Here is a 23,813-nt window from a genome sequence, read left to right on the forward strand (position 1 = left end):
ATCAGGGCTAGACACAAAACTGCTAGGTGTTTTCTGTTCCATGAGATTTTTAGACATTTGACCTCCCAAAGAGAAAGCCCACGGTAGTTAATGTGTGTTGGATGGGGAAATGCCTTGCAATCTTTTCTTCCCTGGATTATATATCATCCCCCATCATCAGCAAAGAGTGCAGAGACCACCTTTATGGACCAGTTATGAAGCTGCACTGTCTGAACCTGGGTGCACGCTTTGTAGAATGACTTAGATGAATCTATATGGTTCTTTTTTTTTTTTTTTTTAAAGATTTTATTGGGTAATTGGGGGAGGGGAACAGACAAGTTGCTGTCCTTTTGTTCTTCAGTCTAGTTGTGGAGGACGTCGCTTCACTGGCCCATGTTGGTATTATCATTGCGCTTTTTCCGGGTGAGGCAGTCGCTCGCCGGCCATTGGACGGCCACTCACGGTGGCTTACCTTACCGCAGCTCATGCTGGCTGCAGCTGCTCACGCAGGCTGCCAGCCACGCATGGTAGCTCACAGCAGCCCATTGCAGCAGGGGTTGCAGCCTGCACCGTCGCCGGTGACTCACGGCAGCCCAGCTCCAGGTTGAGCTGTTCACCATCTTAGCTGTAGAGGGCATAGCGTCACTGGCCCTCATGTGGCATCCGAACTGGGGCCCTGCTGCTCAGAGCTGGCACACCCAAGCCAACTCTTAACCAATGCGCCGCTCGGTCGGCCCGAATCTATATGGTCCTTGAAGACGTTTTATCATTCTTCAGCAGAGCCGTTCCTGATGATGTTAGGGGTATGTCAGCTACTCCAGAGGAAGGCAAAGCAGGCTGTGAAGGGACGAGCTCTGAGTTTCGAATACATATCTCTGCTCCTCCCTTTCCTGTGCTTTGATTCTGACTGTCAGTGTCCCCACCTGTATTTATTCCTTGTTCTAATTACTATCCCTAGTATGAGATCACAGCATTTGAAGCCCTACTGTCTTCTCTGTGCAGCTACCAAGTGCTATGATCTCTAACACACTCAGGAAGGCGAAAGCCGGTTTTATTTTCTCTTTAGGAGAAAGTCTTCTGCACTCTCTCTGGGAGTGCCGAAGGTTGGAGGGTGGTGGTTTCTGCCTCCACTGTGATTTGAAGAATTATAATGTGTCAAGATTGTTCTACTGGTGTGTGATGGGTGAGGCTCTAGAGACTTTTTAGAACGATGTTTCATTTTTTTACCCCTTGCTGAATATAGGCAAAAACAGTTTTCAGTTGTTTTGAAAAACTGCCCTGTCTGCAGTAGAGAAATGTCTTTATTTAGCTTTGCAAAAAGAACTTGGGAACTTTTTACTATTGAAGGCAGTCTATGGGGGAAATAGCCAGCAAAGCGCAGATGGGAACCGGAAGAGCTGTGCTTATTCATCTAGCAGCGATTTCACTGCCCTTTGAGCAGTAAAAGGTCCAGATCCATTGCCAGCCTGGATATCAGGAGCAGATATGTTGCTTGGTCTTGGATGTTAATCTCAAGATTAGTCAGTCTGTAGTGGCAGCCTCACCTTGAGCACCAGGAATTGATGGCGTCTGCGGTCTGAGGTGAGGATTGGGCAAACTGATTATTTCGCATTCCCCTGGATTTGTATCTCAGGTTCCTTTACCAGCAGCAAAGCTGCAGAAATTCAGACGTCATTTAATACCAAGGTGACCTGGAGCAGTGTCTCTGTGCCTCAATTTCCTTATCTGTAAAATGGGGATGATAGTAATAGTTTCTGTCTCATAGAGTTCTTGTGAAGGTTGAAGGAGATATACACATAAATACCCAGCACTTGATAAATGTTATTATCAATATTATTATTTTTGTTGACTATCAAGGAGTTCTAAGACTTGGCGATATGAATTCATGAATAATGTTAAAAGACTCGGCATCTCAGATCCAGATAACCTGGTTTTCAAGTAGATTTCCTCTGAGAAAAGGGAATTTCTTTCCCTCCTAAAGTTATCTCAGTTTCAGAAGAATTCTGTAGTCCCTGCCTTTTGTTGCTTTAATTCTCCTTTTGTTTTTAATTAAAACAACAGCAACAACAAAAGTTTCTTACTTTTCAAAGGTTAGAGGCCACTGATTCTTTTTTTCTGGAGGCTTGTATATGGACCTGCAAATCTGTAATTAATGGACAAAACTTGGTTTATTAAAAAAATCAATAGGACATTCTGCAGTCAATCTAAAGGGAAATGCTTATTGACTAGTAGATGTTTCTCCTGTATGGTTATTTCTACTTTTTGGTCTTTCTTAATTTATTAACGGTCATCATTATAATCATAATTATTAAACTACCTATGAATTACTCAGCACCTACAGAGGCCAGGGGCTGTGCTGAATGCTTTCTGTATGTGTCACCTCGTTGCAGGCCTTTGAGGGCGGGGATCAGCATCTCCTTTTTGCAGGTGAGGGGTTGAGGTTTGAAGAGATGAGGTAACTTGCCCAGATGACGCAGCTGGCTGGTGGCAGACTCGGGACTGGACCCCAGGTGGGTTCCTGCACAGTGGGCTTCCTTACCTGCTCCTCTCAGCAGCCCCCCATTGACCGGTGGCCTGGACTTCTGTGAGTTCACACAGGACAGATTTTAGTGGTCTCAGCCTGACGAGGCCTTGCAAGGAGAAGATCAGTGAGAGTGAGAGACAGAATGGCATAGATTAAAATTGTACATGTATTTTTTCATAAATGTTCTATCCTCCGCTAATGACCTAAAATGTCAATATTTTTCATTTGAACTCTGTAAGCACTAAAAACAAAACATTAAAAGTGATTACAGTGCAAAAGAGAAGTGGGTTTTGAGACTCCAGCCATTGCTAATGACTTATTGCTTGTTTGTTTTCTAGGGATGCTTGTTGAGGGAAAAAGTTAAAGACTGAATTGGTTTTGTGTGCTCTTTAGTGTGAGAAAGATTAAGTGAGTGACAGGAAGTAAAAACCTATACTGTTTTCTTTCCTGATGGTGACTATTTAAGTTTTAGGGGACTTGTCAACTTTGTTTTTAATGGCTGAAGACTATTTCCTCATGCGTGAAGTTAGAATGATGTTATGTACCCTGTGTGGTTCTGAGAGTTAGATATGATGTATACAAAGCACCTAAGAGGTTTGCAGTAAAAGTTTGCTGTCACAGTGAGTTAGAGTGTGAGTTGGATCACAGTTAGATTGTTTAGAAGCATCAGCTTCGAATACTGAAGAAGGTGTTTATTTCTAATACACATATGTGTGTGATATATAAGATGATGATCTACAATGGTCAGGGGTCAGTTTCAGGTTTTTTTTAGTGCAGTATGAAGGGTCGATGAAATCAGTGTCGTTCGAGTAAGGTAGGGACTATCTAACTTGTCTTAAGCGGAAGAGCTGAAAGATTATTTGTACAGAAGGTACAACTCAGAATTCATATGGCCATGTAATCACCCGCTAAAACCTTAAATGACCATATGGAATTTGACCATAGCCAGTAAGTGTAGAAACATTGATATTGAGGTGTTTTCAGGGAATAAGCTTTTCTCCTTTGTGATTGAAGGAAATTTTGATTTTTTTTTTCTGTACCCTTAATAGGTTAAAAAATCAAACTGTTGGCTTGACACCTGCCACTTTTCCTTTATAGAAGGAACAAAAGGCAAGCGCGTGCTGGTTTACTATGTAACTCAGCGTTTTGTATTTCCACAGAACTGTATGATTTATGGTCACCAGCCCTGTGGGACGTCTTTTGCAGGGCACTGAGACTACCTACTGTGGGAAAAATGCAGACGTGATTTTTATGGGTAGGGTTAGTGCAGACCTGTTGGTTTCGGAGTCGAGCAGGAACCAGGGCCAGGAGTAAGCTTTGCCACCGAGGCTGGAAGGACAGATTCCAGTGCCTCAGTCTCCCTCATTCATTAAACAAAGGCTGGCCTGGAGGCCAAGATCCCTTGCTGCCCTAAGCTTAGTTCCCAAGAGCCCACAATCTTTTGTTTATATCCAGGAGCGTTAAAGATTTCAGATTAAGTACTGAGTAACACTCTCTCTCCCGAAGCAGAATTCAGCATGTACTAGCTAAGCTTTTAGTTCTGGTCCCTGAGCATCCTAGTTTTATAAAACCTTACTGATAGCTTCTTACTGTGCAGGCAATTTTTTCGTTCCATCTTTTCCAGCAGCTTGGAGATTCTTTTTTTGGGCCATAGGTGGCGCTGTTGCACCTTTGAAAAGCCTTAATCTCCGTATTTGTAAAAGAAGACTTAACAACACGTTCCTTTAATTTGATTTCTGTGTTTAAGGCTTCAGAGTAGCTCACTGGCTGGATAATGGAAAAATGATTCTAGTTATACCTTATTTTTACTCTGTCATCTCAGCGTGAAAATTTCAGACCTGCTGTGTGAACAGTGGCAAAATTAGGCTTTTCTTCCAATATTAGAAACCAGTCAGCCAGGATTTTATAGAAATGATAGAAACCGTCCCTGGAGCACCTTGAAGATGAAAACCACACTGAACCCCCTGAGTACTGAGCCCGCAGCTGTGTGTTAATTGGTGGCAGGTGATTTGGTATCATGGCAGCAGCCTAGTGCATTCACCTGGGTTTGAATGCGCACGGCACCGCTTAGCCACGCGAGCTGGAGGCAGCTCTTCCCGACTCTTTTCCTCGCCTGCAAATGGGGATGCCAGTACCTGCTTTGCAGGATGGTGACATTTAGAGAGAAATTACGGAAAGTGTTTAGCCCAGGGGTTATCTCATAAAAGATCTCATAAACTTTAGCTATTACTTTGCATAGAGCCATCATTTTATAGTCTTTGGCAATTACTAAGGAATTACAATAGGAAAAGATGGGTTTAATGAAGGCAGATCCAGTTCAGAGCTGAGCGAACTATTTAAGGAGGGTCAGTCGTTAATATGCTCATCATTTAGCAGCAGCATCAGAGACACGGCCATGACACAGTGACCCTGAACCTACCTGAAGCCACAGAATTATTTACTATATGTTGGGGTTCCAGGGGACCCAGTAATTACACTCCTGTTTTCTCCACCATCCAATTGCTAGATGGGACGAAAGAGCATGCAGGTGGAGATGGGTTCCACCTTTATTACTGATAACGCTGCTTTATCCATGAACTTTAGGGACACAGGAAGATGGGTATCATACTGTTACCCGGAACTAGACACACTCTCCCAGCGCCAGGCAGGACGCCTTCCGATGAGAGGACTGTCCCTGTCATACTCGGCGTGGCGGAGCCCGGCGTCCTGGGTGCTTTCTGAGGGTGGCCAGCACCCAAGGGGAAAGGGCTGCACATGGCTGGTCTGTCTCTCATAACTCACTCTGCTTATGTGGTGGGTGAGGGGCCAGGAGTTTGAGGGAAAACCTTCTTCGTGGAAACCGAGGACGGGGGAGGAGTGTCCCTCTGCCCCCATTTAAAAGGTCGTGGGGTAGAACTGGAACAAAAGGATGCTCACCAACAATTTGTAACTAGGGAACTAAGGATATCCTTTGGGACGTAGAGTAGCAAGGAAATACGAAAGATGATTAAAGTGGATGTTTGTAAAATCACCTTAATAGTTCACGTTTGGGTTGAGCACTTAAAATGTGCCACACACTTTTCTGAGCATTTTACGTAAACTAATGTAATCCTGTAATTCTCACAACAACCTGGTGAGGCAGGTTCGATCATTATCCCAGTTTCCCACATGTGGAAACTGAGGCCCGGAGTGGGTAAGTAACTCCACTAAGGCCACACACAGAGCTAGTAAGTGACAGAGCTGGGATTGGAACCCTGGCCGCCAATGGGGAGGAAATGTGTTGGTTATTGAACGCAGCTATTTTGGTCTGATTGGCCGTATTTTATCTCCTATTACACGGATAAGTCAAACCTCCAGGTTTCTTACATCAGTCTCTTAGGAGTTTGGTTAGTGTAAAGTCAGCCCATTGGAGGCTGAGGATGCTGATAGTCGAGTTTCTGAGCACACGGAGGTACTTCTGCCCGTGGAGACGTGGCTGGAGGATGCCCCTTCTCTCACTGTGTCACTTCCTCCAGCACGAATTATATTCCTGCGCCACCCACATACCATTCTGAGTGGACCAGATAATCAGATAGCAAAGTCCCCATGTCACTCTCACTGATGAGAAAGTGGGCTGAATTGAAGTGAAGTGAATTGAATAAAAGAAGAGGGCTTCCAGGAGCCCAGTTAGATGTTAAAGTCCACTTGGCCAAAAACTGTCCATTTTTTTTGTGGTTGAACTTTTTCTTTTTGAAAACATTTTCTGGGCCATGTGGCTTACAGATCACACTGGATTCAATGAAGGAAATTTAAAATGCCTTACAGGGTTGTTTCAGGTGGTACATTGACCCTAGTGAGGGTTGATAGCCGACTGGGAGGCACGAGAGAGATTTTTACAAATGGAATAAAATAACCACGCGCTCTGCCATCTGAGTGCGCTGAGTACAGTGCCTATAGCGTTCACCTGAGAGGTCAAATAATTGGTGATCGTGATAATGACTCAAAAAGTTTCTATCACAATCCCTATTTAAAGGATATGGCACAATAATATAATTTAACCAGGTTTTTCACCAAACAAAAGGCTTTTAGGCTTATCCTGAAATCCAGCGTTCCCCAAATTTCCACGCAGCTGACTGTGTCCTCATGCAGATCTGTCAACTCATGTCGTGGGCATGGCGTCATGGGGAGGTGCCAGTGGGCCGTCCTGGCTCCCCTGAGCTTCCGCCTCGTCGTCTGCAGCGCGGGGTTAATCGTCCCCTCTACTCTGCCGTGTTGCTCTGAGAACCCGCACGATGGTCAAGCATTTTTGTGCATAGAAAGCACCTGTTTTCGTTATAACCGTGGCTTCTAGATTGCAGTGCTTTGCCGTCTGCATTTAAAAACAGAGGTTGCAACACACCAAACAGCTCTTAAATAGAACCGTGATGGTGGGCCTCTTCTCTGTATAGACACTCGAAAAAAGACGCGGTTTCAGGAGGACTGTCTGTTACTGGGACACACCTTTTTGAGTGTTGGAAACGCCCTTACAGATGACCAGAGCTGACCAGAAGCCTGAGCCCTGGAACCAGGGCCTCTCCTGGCGTGTTCTGCCGGCACGGGAAGTTACATCTGCAGGGGAGGCGCATCGGATCTCACTGACATCTGGAGAGTGTAGTGGACGATTAAGACTTTCAGAAGCTTCCTATAATAATGAAGCCACCTGTTTTGTATTTTAAACTAACTACAAAGTTACCTTTTGAAAGCTGGAAATCCTTAGCTTGTGAAGTGTCCAGTAGTTGTGTGTGTGTGTGTGTGTGACTTTAGGGGGCTTGTGATAAGTTACATACAGCCTTCTCCCCCCCCTCCCCATTCCAAGGTGTGGGCATATATTTGCACAAAAAAATGACTATTCCTTTGTCCTTTGGCTTATTTGTGGAAGTAAGAAATTCTCATATGTGTTTGTGTTTGAGGAGAGCTGGGGAACATGCGCTTAGCAAGTGGGGAGGGAAAGAGGGGAGGAGGCACTTGACACATTTGTGTGGGATGCGAGTGATAGTAGCTTTTCCTTTTTCCCTTCCAAAGCAAAAAGGCACTGAGCTTGTAACATATGGTTATTCGGAATGACTTTCCTGGTCAGATGGAAGGGTCTCAGGTTTTTCAAGGCTGTGTGAATTGTGAAAGATGATTTACTCATTACCTTTAAAAGTAGTTTTGTTTTCCAAATAAAAGACCACACTTTCTTCTTTCTTCCAGGGGCACAGGAAGTTCTCATTGATCCAGGTACATGATCTATGTGCTCAGTTTCTTTTGGTTGTTTCTTTTAAGTGCTTGTTTCATGGTGGTGTGAATGAATGGGTACAATTTCTGAATTGTGATCTTTGGAACATTCTGATTTAAGTCACTTTAAATCAGAACTGTTAACAACCTGATTCTGGCTTGGTCCTTGTTTGGTGGGGCATTGATTGATTTATGTTGTCTGTCAAAGAGGAGACTTCTTCCTCTAGCATGGCTAAGTGAATGATCTGTGAAGTGTGCCTTTCAAATTCTCTGACTGCATTGAGCATGCTTGTCCAGTTAATTCTGAATTTATTCACAGCAGTGGCTTCGCTCTGATTCTATGGTTTGTGCTCCTCTTAACATGAACTTGAATTTCCTATTGCATTCTGTGTGTGTTTTCTTAGCAGGGAAATAAATTTTGCATTTTTTTGGTTGTTTTTTTTACAGAGGAGGGTTTTCCTTTCCCCTCTTAACGCCTTCTGTCATTAACACAGCAAAAACCCCTTTTATCGCAGTGCCTAATTATTTTATAATGAGTCTGTTATTTTGGGCTTTACCAGAAATAATGACAAAGGGCAAATGATAAAAAACGGTGCAACTTCCTTCCTTCGCAGAGGTGGGACTCGCACGGCCGTGCCTGCATATGCTTTGCGACCAACACACTGACTCCATCTCACTGTATATCTTGATTTTGAAATGAAATCACTTCAGGTTTGCAGATTTTTTTTTTTTTAACATCGTGTTGAATCCTTTCCCTTAGGCTGATGTTTCGTGATCATTTCTCGGTAGGGTTTGCGGAACGTGCAGAGGAAGAAAAACAAGTGCTTTGTTTTGCTTTCAGGAGACCTGAGTTGCTGATGAGCAAAAAGTTTGAGGGTGGGCTGAGGAGCTCAGTGACCCCACCCCTCCGCCCCCATGGAAATTGATGAACAGTGAAATCGATATTGGATGTATTGGCATTTGATCAATAGACACTGTTGAGCCCATCTGGCTAGTTACACCTGATGGAAAGGACTGCGTTTCAGTGTTTTCACCACTTTACCTGCTGGAGAATTAGATGCTTCTACCAAGTACAAGGAGCTTAGAGCTATCAGAAAAACCAGTCATTGTTGAAATAAAAAACATATATATTTTTATTTCTGAAACTTTTCAAAGTAAGGTTTTGTAGAGATGATACTGGGTGGAGGTTGCTGGGAGGAAAAGTGAGGGTGGTTCTGTGGGCTTGGCTGCTTGGGGACGAGCCAGGCTCCTGCCACAGGTGGAAGAGGGAAGGAAAGGAGGCAGAAACCAGCGTGTGGCATCTGAGGGCATCGTCTGTAACGGTCCTGAATGAGAAGAAGGTGGACTTGACCTCTGCTTAGCCGAGGGAGAGCAAGCGCAGGGAGCTGAGCGCCTGCGGTCCCCAGTTCTTGTGGCGTTTGGACCAGGATGGCCGCGGCCATTCCTTCACTTACTGGGACCTTACCTTTCCCCAGCATCAGTCTCCTCTGCTCAACCCTGGCAAGTGTGTTGGCGGTAGATGTGTCACAGGGGTCGCTTCACAGACCCCAGCCACGACGTGACACGGTCCTCTTCAGCCTCTAAGTCTGAGCAGCGGACTTTCCCTCGGGTTAGAAAGTCGTCCTGCTCCATAGAAAACCCATCTATGTGAGGCTCTCACCAATCGCATCACTTTGATTTCGGTTTTGAATTTTAAGTGGATATACTATTCGAGGCAAACTGTTTCAGATTTTTTGCTGCCTGCTTTTCCACAGCCACGTCCAAGGCCAGAAGGAGGAGAATCGGACCGTCTTTGGCGCTGGCTCCCGGGCTGGCTTTCAGAACCAGGCTCCTCTTCGAGCAGCTCGGCTGCGGAGCCCTAGACCTGCATTTAGACATGCTTCGTGATGTCAAACTGTTTTCTTGTCCTTTCGGAACATTGTGTGTACGTTCGACAGCTGCTTCAAGTGAAACCATCTTTTGGCCAACTTCAGTCAACTCGAATTGGCTTATCTGTTTTCCCATTGAGGGCAGTTTTTCTCCCCTGAAATAAAAAGTAGCAATTTGCATTTGCTGTGTGAAGGCACTGCTGTAGGGTGCCTTTTTTTTTTAAAGCAGCTTTAATGCAGTTGACCCATTTAAAGTTGTACAGTTCAGTTTTTACTCTGTTCTGAGTTGTGCATTTTCATTACCTTGACAAGGAGCCCGTACCCATTAGCGGTCTCCCCCGTTTCCCCATCCTGCCCCCCGCCCCAGGCAGCCACTCACCCGTCTCCATGGGTTCGCCTGTTCTGGACATTCTATGTAAATGGAGTCATGCAGCATGTGGCCTGTCGTGTCTGGCTTCTTTCACTCAGCATCGTGTTTTCAAGGTTCGTCTACGTTGCAGCATGAAGTGGTACTTCACGCCTTTTTCCCCCCCAAGTAATATTCCACTGCATGGACAGACCACATTTTGTTCACCCATTCATCGGTTGTTGGATGTTTGGGTTGTTTCTGCTTTTCTGGCTAATATGTGCAATGATGCTGTGGACATCCCTGTACACGCTTTTGTGTGGCTGTGTGCGTCCAGGTCTCTTACGTGTATGCCTAGGAAGTGGAATTGCTCGGTCATGTGGTAGCTCAATGTTGAACTTTTTGAGGAACGACCGGATAGTTTTCCAGAGAGGCTGCACTGCGTCACCCTCCCACCAGCAGTGTGAGGGTTCCGGGTTCCCACGCCCTCACCCACACTTGGGGTCGTCTCTGATGACGGCCGTCCTAGTGAGTTTGAAGTGGTGTCTCATTGTATAATAGTTTTGTTTTCCATTTCTCTTACAGCTAATGATATCGAGTATCTTTTCATTGTGCATATTGGCCATTTGTGGATTTTCTCTTGAAGAACGTCTACTTAGATCTTTTTATTCAGTTTTAAATTGAGTTGTACGAGCTTTTTTTGTTTTGTTTTGTTTTCTATATTCTAGATGCAAGTCCCTTGTCAGATATGTGATTTGCAGAACTTTTCTCCTACTTTGTGTCATTTCACTTTCTTGATGGCGTGCTTTGAAGTGTAGAAGTTTTACATTTTGATGAAGTCTAGCCTGTCTATGTTTTCTTTGTTGCTTGTGCTTTTGGTGTCATACCTGAGCTCAAGGTGTTGTATATCAACTTTACATGTAAAGCACCTTAATCCTTACAGCAATTCCAGGAGCTGGGTCCCAATGTTATCCCTAGTCTGTACAGGAGGAAACTCAGCCAGTCCACAGATTGAAGAACTGAGATGCAGAAGAATTCGTTGACTTGCCCAAGGTCACAACTGGCAAGTGGTGTTGTCGGAATTTGGACCCACAATTTTGTCTCCAGCACCTAGCCTCTTCACCACCAGTCTCTAGTTCTGTCTATAGGAACTCTCTGTTAAAAACCTTCTGCCTATTTGATTTCTTACTGGCTTTTGTTCTCACTGGGGACCTCATGACCTTGCAGAGCTCAGTGTAGGTTTATTTAAGTCTCGTGTAGGTGGAAGCATCGCCCTTAGTTTCGGCACCACCCTCCTGGATGATGGTTGCCAATTGCTCTGACAAAGCCATACCTAAACCTCTTCTGGCCATTACACTAAAAGGAGAGTCGTGGCTACAGAATGTTAAAAGCAAGGATTTGATTGATTTCACTTCGCCAGGCAATGAGCTAAACCCCGCGTGTTGACACAGATGGTCAGCCTTCCAGAGTCGGGTCATTGTCATCCTTATATCCCGTGTTGTTTGCTGGTGGTGTCAGATAATGCCTCACTGCCCAGCAGAACAGAGCACGTGCTTGTGGATCCTTGTCTGCAGTGCGAGACTTGGACAGCAGCATCTGTCATTTGTTTCTTCTAGGCCTTCGCGACTACTAGGCCTTTGTTCTCCATATACTTGAAGTTAACTGTCAGATATGAGTTTCCCTTCGTTTCTTGGTTTTCCTTATTCAATTAGAATTTTTGAGAATGAATTTGTTTTAATATGTTGTATAAGTTTCCCTAGAAACTTGATGAGTTTGTACTTTTAAGTTTTCAATTTGTGAAAAACTTACATGCACTTTTATTTATAAGTAGTTTATTTTCACTAGGTATTTGTCGCTTTATAATTAAAACTTTTTATTTTCAACAAGTGAGTAGGTATGCATGTTTTAAAAGACACCTTATTTTTTTCTTAGTGTAAAAGTCATGTTCATTGGAGAGAATTTAGAAAAGTAAACAAACAAAAAATTACATATAATCGTTTCACCTAGTGATAAATTGTAGTTAAGTTTTTAAATTGGGAAGTGTAAGTCCTTCAACTTTGTTCTTTTTCAAGATTATTTTGGTTGTTCTGAGTCCGTTGAATTTCCATATGAATTTTAGGATCGGCTAGTCAATTTCTGCAAAGAACCCAGCGGGGATTTTGATAGGGATTACTTTGAACCTGTGGACCAGTTTGGGGAGTGTTGCCATTTTAAGAACATGAAGCTTCTGACTCATGAACATGGAGGTTTTTCTTTTTATTTATGTGTTTAGTTTTTTTCCAACAATGTTTTGAGTGTTCAGCGTATCATTTTATATTTTTTGGGGTTAAGTTTATTTCTAAGTATTTTATTCTTTTTGATGTTATTGTGAGTGGAATGGCTTTTTAAATTTCATTTTAAGATTGCTCATTGCAAGTGTATAGAAATACAGTTAACTTTTGTATATTGATCTTATATCCTGCAACCTTGCTGAACTTATTTATATATTAGCTGTACTAGTGTTTTAGTGGATTCCTTAGGGTTTTCTGTATGCAAGAACATGTCACCTGAAAAAGACAGTTTTACTTTTTTCTTTGCAATTTGGATGCATTTTATTTAGTTTTCTTGCCCAATTGTCATGGCTGTAATGTCCAGGACCTTGTTGAATAGGTGAGAGAGGGCTTCCTTGCCTTGTTCCTGATCTCAGGGGGAAAGCATTTAGTCTTTGCCACTAAGTATGATGTTACTGTAGATTTTTTGTGGATGCCCTTTATCATATTGAGAACATTCCCTTTTACTCCTAGTTTATTGAGTGTTTTTATCATGAAAGGTTGAATTTTGTCCAATCCTTTTTCTGTGTCTATTGAGATGACCATGTGGGTTTTTTGTCCTTTATTCTCCTGAATAGTGTATTACATTAATTGATTTTTGCATTTTAAACCAACCTTACATTCTTGAGATAAATACCACTTGGTCATGTTGTACAGCCCTCTTATATGTTGCTGGGTTTAGGTTGCTAGTATTTTTTTTTTTTTTTAAAGATTTTTATTGGGGTATTGGGGGGAGGGGAACAGTGCAGGGGAATAGGGGGAAGGGGAACAGACAAGTTGCTGTCATTTTGTTCTTCAGTCTAGTTGTGGAGGACGTTGCTTCACTGGCCCAAGTTGGCACCATCATTGCGCTCTTCCCGGGTGAGGTAGATCAGTTGCCGGCTTCTGGACGGCTGCTCACGGCGGCTGCTGGCCGCTCACGCTGGCTGCTGGCTACACACGGTAGCCCATGGCAACCCACTGACACAGGGGCTGCAGCCTATGCCATTGCCGGCGACTCATGGCAGCCCAGCTCCAGGTTGAGCTGTCGTTCAGCATCTTAGCTGTAGAGGGCAGTGTCACTGGCCCTCATATGTGGGATCCGAACCGGGGCCCTCTGGCGTCCCAAACCAGTTCTTAACTATCGCGCCACTCGGCCGGCCCTAGGTTGCTAGTATTTTGTGGAGGATTTTTTTCAATTCTTTTAAATTTGTTGAGATGTATTTTATAATGTAGCTTGTGGTCCATCCTGAAGAATGTTCCATGTCTGCTTGAGAAGAGCATGTCTTCTGCTGTTGCTGGGTGGAGGGAGGCTCTGCAAACGTCTACTAGTTCTACTTGTTTTTCTGGGTCAAGATATTGAGGTTCATTTTGTACTTCCCCTGTCCCAGCTCTGAAATCAGACATTTGTCTAAGGTGTTGTCGTTCACTTTGTTGGGGAATGGTACTTAGAAACCAAAATCTGGGCACTATAATGCTTATTGCCACTGAGGTTCATTGCTTCTAGGCCCTTTGCAAACTTCATGCTGTCACCAGGAGTTCATACCGGCATCTTTAATTCCAGCCCCAAATCCCAGGGTTCTTTGCAGTCTCCCCTTGTTAGATATTTTGATATTTACATCATCTTTCTCAAACAGTGAGAACTCTGGCTCCTAAGATTTTCAATATATTTGCTCATTTTCTCAGTCCTACAATATATAGAAAGTAGTTTCAGAATTCTAATCAATATCATTGTAAAAACAAACCTCTAAGTAGAATTCAAGGATTGCTGTGGTAATTTTTGTCTTTATACTGAGGATAAATATGCAAGGCACTGCAATCAGAACTTATGTGGGTTTGTACCTGTAACCTCATTGTCGGCATAGTTATGTTATTTATTTGAAATATAGTTAATCGCTCAGGTATTTATGCCATTATAGGTTTATTTTTACTGATTGATATGTTTTACTATATAAGATACGAACATGGTTCCAAAAGTCAAAACTATACAAAAAGATCTACTGAGAGAAGTGTCACTTCCTCTCTTTTCTCTCCCACCTCAGCCCTACCTACCATTGTAGGTAATTACTCTTGATCATATACTGTTTGGATGAGATGAGGTACCAAACAAAGGATGAAGACCCCCTTATCCTGACCCCATTATCTTTCCCCTCTTTTCTCCAAAAGACAATAGTAAAATCCAGTAATGTAAATATAAATTGTTAGAGCTAAGGAGATAAATCAAGATGACCTATCATTCATTAAATATTATTTCATGGCAGAAACAAATGTATTATACACGCAGACATGCAAAGCATGATGGTACAGGGGTTAAAAGCAGGCCCTGGTTCGAATCCTACTCTGGAGTAATTAGCTCTGTGAGTTTGAGAACCAGTCGGAAGACAAGCTCTCTCGGATTCGATTTCTCACCTGTAGAAAGGGGGTACACTACAAGTGCCCCCCACATGGAGCTGCTGTGGGTTGTGAATGAGAACGTGTGTGGGAGCCCTTCGCACAGTGCTGACTCCTTGTAAGTGCCAGATAACCGGCCTTGCCGGGACGGCGATGTCACCGGCCTGTGCAAACCCTCAGTGCTCCAAAGGACACCTTGTGGCCCAGAGAAGGAGCCCTCAGTTCTGTAAGTACCCAAGGGCTGTGTCATCGGGCCTTGCTGATTTGAATTCGTTCTTTGAAAAGTTTGCATTTTAGATACCAAGCATGCTTCTTTTATTATTTATAGTTCTGCCCTCTCATCTCTCACTGTGATTTTCACAAAATCTGCAGGAAACAAAACCCTGCCCCTTCACAGTTCCCCGCTATGCTCTTTTATCCCTGACAAGAAGAGGGTTTGGCGTAGGACATTTTCTTCCTTCCCTTTTCTTGGAGTCTCTCTGTCCATCTGCCCATCTCTTACCTGTGTGTCCATTGATCTGTCCACTCATTCTTCTGTCTTGTTCCAAAAAGCCTTGAGGCAGCTAACAGAACACCACCCAAGCAGGTGAGAAGGCTGGACCAAGGTGAGCTAGCAGGGGCAGGGCATGTGCTTGCACAAGTGTGTGGGCCGTGTGAGATGCGTGCCTCTGGCCCGGGACTATAGACTGACGGCCCGCGTGTGGCTGGGCCTCCCAATGGACACGAGGAAGACAGGACCTGGGGAGATAACTGCTGTCCGTGAGAGAAACACGTGCCTTAGGATAAGCTCAGCTTTTCCTGCTGTGAGGCTTAGGAGAATATTTTTTGTGTGTTCTGTGAAATCAGAGTATCTTACCTTCTTTTTTTTCCCGTCCGAGATCTATGGGTAGTTGGTTACATTCTATAAATGGGAATTCCTCCTCAACTCTTCTCCATGTGAGTCTGATGGTTAGGGAATTAGGTGGTTGTGTTTATTGACAGGGATTGGCCAGAAATAGAACATGAGAGCCACAGAAAGGACACTAATATTTACAAGCTACATTTTTTTGTTTTTGTTTTTGTAGTGCTGTACGGTTTGGAAAATACTTTCCTATAGTTAATCTGCATTTGAGGGCACGTTGTGGTCTCCTGCTGGCATTAAGAGCTTCAAGTGTGAGATAATGCATGCTGGGCACATTGTCCTCAGGGCAGCTAGGCTGGTTATTGTAGACATGTTACTTTTATATAACACATTTCATGTTCTTTCATAAAAAGTTTCAACAGGGAGGAAAACTTATCGTGAGTTAATGAACATTTAATACAAGGCTTTGATGGTGAGACTCTAACAGGGAGTATATGCTCTGTGAAGACTTTAATGATCATTCTTTAAATTTCAGTAGGGAATATTTAAGTTTTATCCTTTTGTGCCCTCTTTTAAAATTAACAAAGAAACAAGACAAAAAAAAAAAAAAGCAAAAGATGATTCTTTTCTTCCTGTCGGTTCACAGGTGCCCTGACCACCAACGGCATAAATCCTGACACCAGCGCTGAAATTGGACGTGCCAAGAACTGTCTTAGCCCTGAAGACATCATCGACAAGTATAAGGAAGCCATCTCCTATTACAGCAAGGTGACCCCTCCGCTTTGTAGCCTTGTGTTGTTTTCATCAGAAGCTCCTATTTTATACTGTGCAGTGCTGCAGTATCTCCTGATTATCTCTCTCTAAGGATTCAGGTGTGACTCCCAAATGCTTAGTACCACATACCGAAACACTTTTTTTCTGATTCAAAATAATGTCTATTTACTGATTGGAAAAAGGGGGAAACGGTAATCACAGCCCCACTACTCAGAGCTAATCATTGTTGCCACTTTAATATCTATTTTCTGCTCTTCTTTGTCAATGCATGTTATCTACATCATAAAGAATGGCGAGCAGTCTGTTTATTTACTGTGGAGAGCTACACTTTTTATTTGGCATATTTTATGTTTTTCTATGTTAGTACATCTTCCATGGCTTGGCGTTTAATGACCTTTATAGCATTCCATCTTGTGATGCATCATTCTTTCTACTTTGGACTTAAAAAAAAATTTAATTCAAAATATACTTACTGAAATACTGAAAAAAAAGAACTGAAGTAGCACAGAAGAGTGGTAGCACGGAAAAAATGAAAGCGCCTCCCTCCCCTCCCCTTATTTCTTGAGAGTAACAACTATTAAAATTTTAGTATGTATCTTTCATGACCTTTTTGCCTGTGAAATATATTCATATGAAATATACAAACAGGAAATATATGTATACATGTGTATGTATATCCGTTTTATTTACAAAAAGGTGGTCATACTATGATTGTTATTCTGCATCTTGTTTGAGGCGTGCAGGGATGTATCCTACATGTCCTGTACTTCAGGTCTGTCTGACTTTTCCCAATAGTGTGGGAAAGTCTTATAAGATGGGGATGCAGTCAGTTGTTCCATGACACCTTTTGTGAGAGTGTCGTGAACTAGAGAGAGGCGTGCTTAGCACCTAGGACAAGACGGAGCCTGCACTGCAGACCTCACAGCTTGCCTTAGTTTCCTTCATAATTATCTTGTTGATGGATACGTACGTTTCTCACTTTTCCATTCTTCGAAGAAATGCTTGACTGGGCATTCTTATACAGGCATTCTTGTGTTCTTACGTGTTCCTTTAGGTAAGATTTCTGGAAATTTGATCTCTGGGTTTGACACTTAAATTTATTACAGGTTACTGTCAAGTTACTCTCCAATTTCCTTCTAAATAGGGCATGAAAAGATTCAGAATTGTTTATTTAACCAATCCTCGATTACTGAATATTATTTCTTTTCTTTTTAAAGATTTATTGGGGAATTGGGGGAGGGGAACAGCGCTGGGGAATCAGGGGAAGGGGAACAGACAAGTTGCTGTCCTTTTGTTCTTCAGTCTAGTTGTGGAGGATGTTACTTCACTGGCCCATGTTGGTATTATCATTGCGCTCTTCCCAGGTGAGGCAGATTGGTTGTCGGCCACTGGACGGCCGCTCACTGCGGCTCTTAGCAGCTCATGCTGGCTGCCAGCCGTTCACGGCTGGCTGCCAGTCCCTCACAGTAGCTTATGGCAGCCCACTGCAGCCCCAGTGAAGCCTACGCTGTTGCTGGCGACTCACGGCAGCCCAGTTCCAGGTCGAGCTGTTGTTCACCATCTTAGCTGTAGAGGGCGCAGCATCACTGGCCCATATGGGATCCGAACCGGGGTCCTGCTGCTCAGAGCTGGCGTCCCAAGCCAACTCTTAACCAATGCGCCACTTGGCTGGCCCTTTTTTTTAAAGGAAATAATTTCTACAAGTGGACTGCAGTCAAAGAGGATACTTTTTTTTTTTTAATTTACATACACATTGCCATGTTGTCATCCAGAAAGATTGGTAACAGTTCTCCTACAAATAAACACTATTACACCCTTTAGAAATATTTGCCAATGTGATGGGCAAGAGGGACTTTTCATTGTTTAGTTTGCATCTGATTACCAGCGAGGTATTAAACATTTTTCACTTGCTAGCCATTTGCATTTTTTTAATGTATTATCCATTTGTGTCCTTTGTGCACATTTAAATTAGGGTGCTTTTCTTGTTGTTTTGTGATAGCTCTTTGTTTTAAATATCAGTTTCTTCTCCATCATTGATACACGTGTATACTGCAAATCTGTTTCCTAATGTTGGTTGCCATTAATGTTGGCATGAGGCTTTTCTTTTTGGTTGTGGCCAAAGTGTTTTTAATATAGTAAATCTCTCATTTTTGGTGTTATGCTTAGAAATACCTTCTGCACAATAAGAATAAAACTCTTTTTCTTAGTTTTTTATTTCTAAAATGGGGGTGATAATAGTACCTATCTGATAGGGTTACAGCAAGGACAACCTGTGTCAATATATGCTATTGTTAGTATTTTTAAATATTGACATCGTTGTCTATAACTTATCTTGAGTACATTGTGACGTAGGAAATTGATTTATTTTTTCCAGGTGACTATCTAAGAGTCTCACCACAATTTATTGAATTCATCCTTTTTCTCTCTGACTTGAAATCCCACCTGAACTAAATACATGTATGGAGTCTAATGCTGAGCTTTTTATTCCTTTCTGCTAATCTGTCTTTTCTCCAGCACCATGATTTTTGATCCATTGTAGTTTATTAAATATCTAATATGTGTCTTTAAAAAAAAATTCTTTCCTCTCATCCCAAATTTTCTTGTCTAGTAGTATGACTTTATTATTCCTGAAGAACTCTAAAATATATTGTGCACATTTAAAAAATCAGATTGGAATAAGTTTTGGGGCTTGCAATAAGACTTAATTATTTTTAGGAGTGCTTATATTTATAAGACTTGCTTTTCCCTACAGAATATATTAATGTCTGCATATTTACATACCTAAGTCCCTCAGTACAGTATTGCAGTTTTCTTTATATAGAACATGAGCATTGCTTTAAGCTTATTCCTAGTTATTGTATATGTTTTTGTTGATTTTGAGTGGGGTTGTCCCATTATGGTTATTAACTACTTAAAAATGACATGTAGAAAGGCAGATTGATTTTTAAATATTCATTTTATAACTTTCCATCCTCCACCAAAGGAGCCTGAGACTTTCCCACGCTACCCTGACACTGGATTAAAATTACTTTGAGGGTTGACCCATCACTGTGAGATGACAGTGATAAAAGAATATTTATACACTTCCGAGATTTGACTGTATTCAATTTGTACACACACACGCCAGGCGACCTTCCACTTTCTGAGGGACAGGCACAGCCTCTCAGCTTTCCGTCCCTGGGAGTGACAGGTCTCTTAAGCAGACTCTTGCCTGGCTTCACGAATGCCTTTTTGTTGGGTAGTCAGACGAAGTTCACAGAGCCTTGTCTATTCCTGTGTCTTCATCTGCCCTTCATCCCAGGATCTGAGAGGCAGGAACGAGTTACTGTGAGAGAGCAAATCAGAGAGACATGAAACATTTAAGTAGAGGACGGATACAATGACGCAAGGCGCTAGAATTTTTGCAACAAAGTAAACTGCTTTTACCATTACTGCCTCCCAGCTGCAGGCGTGACTTTAAAAGTGTTTTTAGAGTACCAGAGACAAGAAGTGGAAATGAGTAGCAAAGTATCCCCTGGTAATATTTTGAAATTTTGTGACTTATCCTGTTGTAACTATTGCGGTTGAGTTAGTTGAAGGAACGTACGTCGCTCGGTTCCCTCCATCCCAGCCACCTCTATCCCCCGTAGGGGATAGGCTTGCTCAAATAGACTTGCCCGCTTGGGTGGGCGCTGCTCTCAGGTCCTGGCACTGGTGTCCTCGGGCTGGTGGCTCGCGGGACCCATCCTCACCCTTCTTCCCCCTCTGTCCCTGCAGTACAAGAACGCGGGCGTGATCGAGCTGGAAGCGTGCGTCAAAGCCGTGCGCGTGCTCGCCGTCCAGAGGCGGAGCATGGAGGCCTCCGAGTTTCTCCAGAACGCCGTGTACATTAACCTTCGGCAGGTGGGTGTGTGTCCTGCCGCCAGTGGGGGAGCGAGTGCCGCTCTGTAACTTAGTCACCCTAATCCGCGCGTTTTGCTGTGTGGGATTCAGTGTGGCGTGCTAGGCCCTCTGGAGTCGGAGTGGGCCGTCCTAATGTATGTGGCTGTCCTAATTAATATATGTGGAACTGGCTGTTGTTATAATCAGGTGGGAGGACTTGAGTGACAGTGGAGGATGGGTTATGCTTTTAAAAGGGACATTCAAAGGGACCAGCAGGCAGGCTGGCTGGGGCCTGGGTGTGGGGAGGACTTGCTTGTCCCCAAGGACCGGAGTTACCTTTGCAAATTAATGTTGATAATTTGGGCTGACTGCGAAGCTGTTTTCATAGGTGGGTATATAAATACACATACTTTCTAAAATAAGATGTTTTTACTTTAAAATGTGTGGGCGTTTGCTGCCCGTGGAAAGGGCCCTCCTGCGGTTTGCTCGGTCTTCACGTTGATCGCTAGGGGGCAGCAGACATCCGCCGGAGGGTCAGCATCGCGCTTCCCTGCTGTGGCTGTGGGTGCGGGTGGACGTGGCCGCCCCGCCTTTCGAGTTGTCCCCAACACCACGCTTTGCTTTAGATGACTCATCTGCACACTTGCTTGCCAGATGAGCAGGCAGCAAAATAATGAGTTCTGGTGGGATTTTATAATAACAATAAGAACGAGGGGCCTGTCGTTTTTCTGAAATAGCACAAGCTTTTGGTTCTTCATCCAGTGTGTTCCTTTGTACAATTGATGGGTTGCGTCTATTCCTGGGAATGATTTTGGCTGATGCGTAAATTTTTGAAAGGAACTGAGATGTGATTATTGCAAGGACCTTTTGCTTTAAGAAGCCCTGTGCAAACATAAAACCTGATGAATAATATGTTTGGATTTACTGGTATTGGAAAGGGTTTCTGCACATTTCAGAAGCATTCAAGGCAGAATTCCTCTTCTTCGTGTGCAGGAACATGAGTTGATTCGTCTTTTCTTTTGTGTTTATGAGAGTAGTTTATGGTCATTATCTAGCATTAATGAATGGCAGCACACGTTTTATTTTAACTGGCTGTCTATGAGTTTGTGTATCGGATATGTAGATTTCACAGGCGAAGGGCGAGGTAGACGTGAGCGAGAAGCACAAACTTTGGCCCCTAGATTTAAGTTTCAGTCATCGTTTCCTCACTGGGTGACCAGGGACCAGCCAGCGTGTAACGTCTCTTGGCCTGTTGGCCTGTTGACTCTGTAAAATGGGAACAGTCACTTCTTCCTGGAGTTGTTATGAGGTGTACATGATGTGGCAATGCATAGAAAGTGCTTACCGCAGTGCTGTCCACAGGCAGCGCACGTCTGCGAGGACCCACTAACGGACCCATCACTGGGCTGGGTGTGTCCTCTAGTCCTTAGGACCCTGAGCCAAGTGCATTAACCCTGTTTACAGAGGAGGAGCCTCATGCTAAGGAACGGTGATGGAATTTGTGCAAAGTCAGAGCGCGGTGCCAGAGGTGAAGGGACCTGTGGGAAGCACGCTGGTTCGGGGGTCCCTTCACTCCACGTTCCCTACTGGGGTCCAGGCGCTGGGCTCTGGGTCCATGTCCACTGGCTCTGGGACATTCCTTGGGCGACAAACCAGACATGGTCCTGTGCTGCCTGAACGTCAGGTCTGGAGGGGAAGCAGGTGCTCAGTGGACCTAACAGTGGATGTAACAGCGAGCGCTTACACACTGTGGGCAGTTCTGTAAAGCGAGAGGACGGCCTTGCCTGTGGAGCTGAGGAGTTTCCAGCTGGGGCCGGCCTAGCAGCAAGTTCCGTTACCCCATGAGGAAGACAAGAAAGTATCTCTAATCAGGCAAACGGAAGCTCACTGCTAATACTTAACAGTTAATGAAGCGGCTGTTGAGGCATTTTCGGGAGCCGTTCTGGCTGTCTAATTTGGGGTTAACACACCTGACTTCAAAGGCGTTTGCTAACAGTGCTATCGCCCGTTTCTTGAACACTCATGGGGAATTTTAGGCCCGTGCTAACTGTACACTTTGTTTCATTGAGCCTTCCCAACAGTCACAGTTACAGTTATTATCCCCGGTAAGAAGATAAGGGCCACAGCCAGTACTGTGCAGACCTGGGACTGGAACCCTGTCTTCACTGTCCTTCCAGGTAGCCAGCAGACCTTCCTGTGTCCTGAGTTTCCTACTATCACTACTTGCTTTCTTTTTAGTAGAGTAAACTTACTTTCAAGTCAGAGATGGAGTGCCAAATTAACATTTGCATCCCCCCAGAGGGTCCAGTGGAGAGCTGGTCTGGAATAGCTTTGAGTCATTTCCGCTGGGGCTTCCTGTAGCTGTGTGACCTTGCACTCTATTGAACAGTTAGAGCCAAGATGTGCTGATCAATACTCCCTAGAGAGCAGCGGGTCAGAGAGGAGTTTGGGGGATTCGGTTTCATTTCAAAATGTCATGAGGATCTTGGCCTAAAATTATGCCTGGGTCCCCTTCATGTCCCCAGATTCCTGTGCTGTGGATGGGTGACCCTGCCGCCCTGACAGGGCTTCACCCTGTGGCTCACAGGGTCCCTAGCGACCAGACTTTTTACTCAAGTGCCCAAGCCATTCCCCATTAAGAACCTTTTTTAGGGCTTGAAGTGACTGCAATTCTACTTATAATAAATGTAGTGTTTATCACCTGGTATCTCAGTACATTCATGTGATAGAGAAAATGAAAGAGGGTATCACTCGTCAGAGCATCACGACCTTTCCTCTTTAATTGGGCCCATGAAAGAGCCAGTGGGGACTCTGATGGACTGGAGCCCACCTCTTGTGCCCTTGCCCTGTGGCTGTCACCTTTATTTTAGACGGTGGCCTCTTGAGAGCACTAGCATGAGCACTATTTGTTTACTCTCCCCCAGTGTCTTTTATCATATTCGGCTCTTGGGTGCAGGGAGCTTCCAGGTGTGTGAGAAGGCATTAAGCCCTCCTGCCGCTCCTGCATAGGTCTCCTGGGCCCTCTGCCCACGGCAGGCGTCTCAGGGCACTGCAGCCTCTCTCTAACACTGTACTGCGCGCTCCTGGGAAGCTGGGGCTGTGTCCTTCTCAGGCTTGCATATCCACGGGCCCTAGACCTAAACATAAAGCTTCTAGAAGGAAACAGAGACTATCTATGGGACTTCAGGGAAGGCAAAGGTTTCCTAGACAAGGATGTAGAAGCAGTAACCATAAAAAAAAAAAGATAAATTGAGCTCTTTCACAATTTCTGCTTATCAGAAGACTCCCTTAGGAAAATAAATGGGCAACAGGCTGGGGGAAAATATTTGCAAAGCATATATGACTGAGGACTTACATCCAGGATATATAAAGAACCCTACAACTCAAAATAAGACGAACGATCTAATTTAAAAAACAATCAGAGAATTTGAACCAATACTTCACTAAGGGAGATAGATATACACGTACCCAATAATCATATGAAAAAAATATTCCACACCATCCGTTACCAGGGAAATGCAATTTAAAACCACCAGACTGGCTACAAGGAAAGACGGCACCATCCAGTGTAGGTGAGCGTGTGGGGCAACAGTCATTCTTGTGAGTTGTTGGCCTGAGTGTGAAATGATGCTACCACATTAGGAAAGGTGGGCTCTGCTTACGGATGAGCTTTTCTTTCTTTTTTACCCCCCATTTATTTATTTATTTATGATTAGTTTCAGGTGTA

General features: G+C 43.8%; 1 protein-coding gene across 1 annotated transcript in view; it reads left to right on the top strand.

Annotated features, from left to right (window-relative positions):
• The window catches only part of TRAPPC9 (trafficking protein particle complex subunit 9), a gene marked incomplete at its 3' end in the record, with an annotated part of 267,332 nt that overhangs the window by 22,330 nt on the left and 221,189 nt on the right, over positions 1-23,813 (top strand). The window contains exons 5-7 of the mRNA XM_019657776.1: positions 7,694-7,720; positions 16,098-16,219; positions 19,982-20,107. Coding sequence (XP_019513321.1) covers positions 7,694-7,720; positions 16,098-16,219; positions 19,982-20,107 — 275 coding nt within the window. The remainder of the gene's footprint in view (positions 1-7,693; positions 7,721-16,097; positions 16,220-19,981; positions 20,108-23,813) is intronic.

Source organism: Hipposideros armiger, unplaced genomic scaffold, assembly GCF_001890085.2.
Source record: "Hipposideros armiger isolate ML-2016 unplaced genomic scaffold, ASM189008v1 scaffold_280, whole genome shotgun sequence".
In the NCBI taxonomy this organism is placed as follows: Eukaryota; Metazoa; Chordata; class Mammalia; order Chiroptera; family Hipposideridae; genus Hipposideros; species Hipposideros armiger.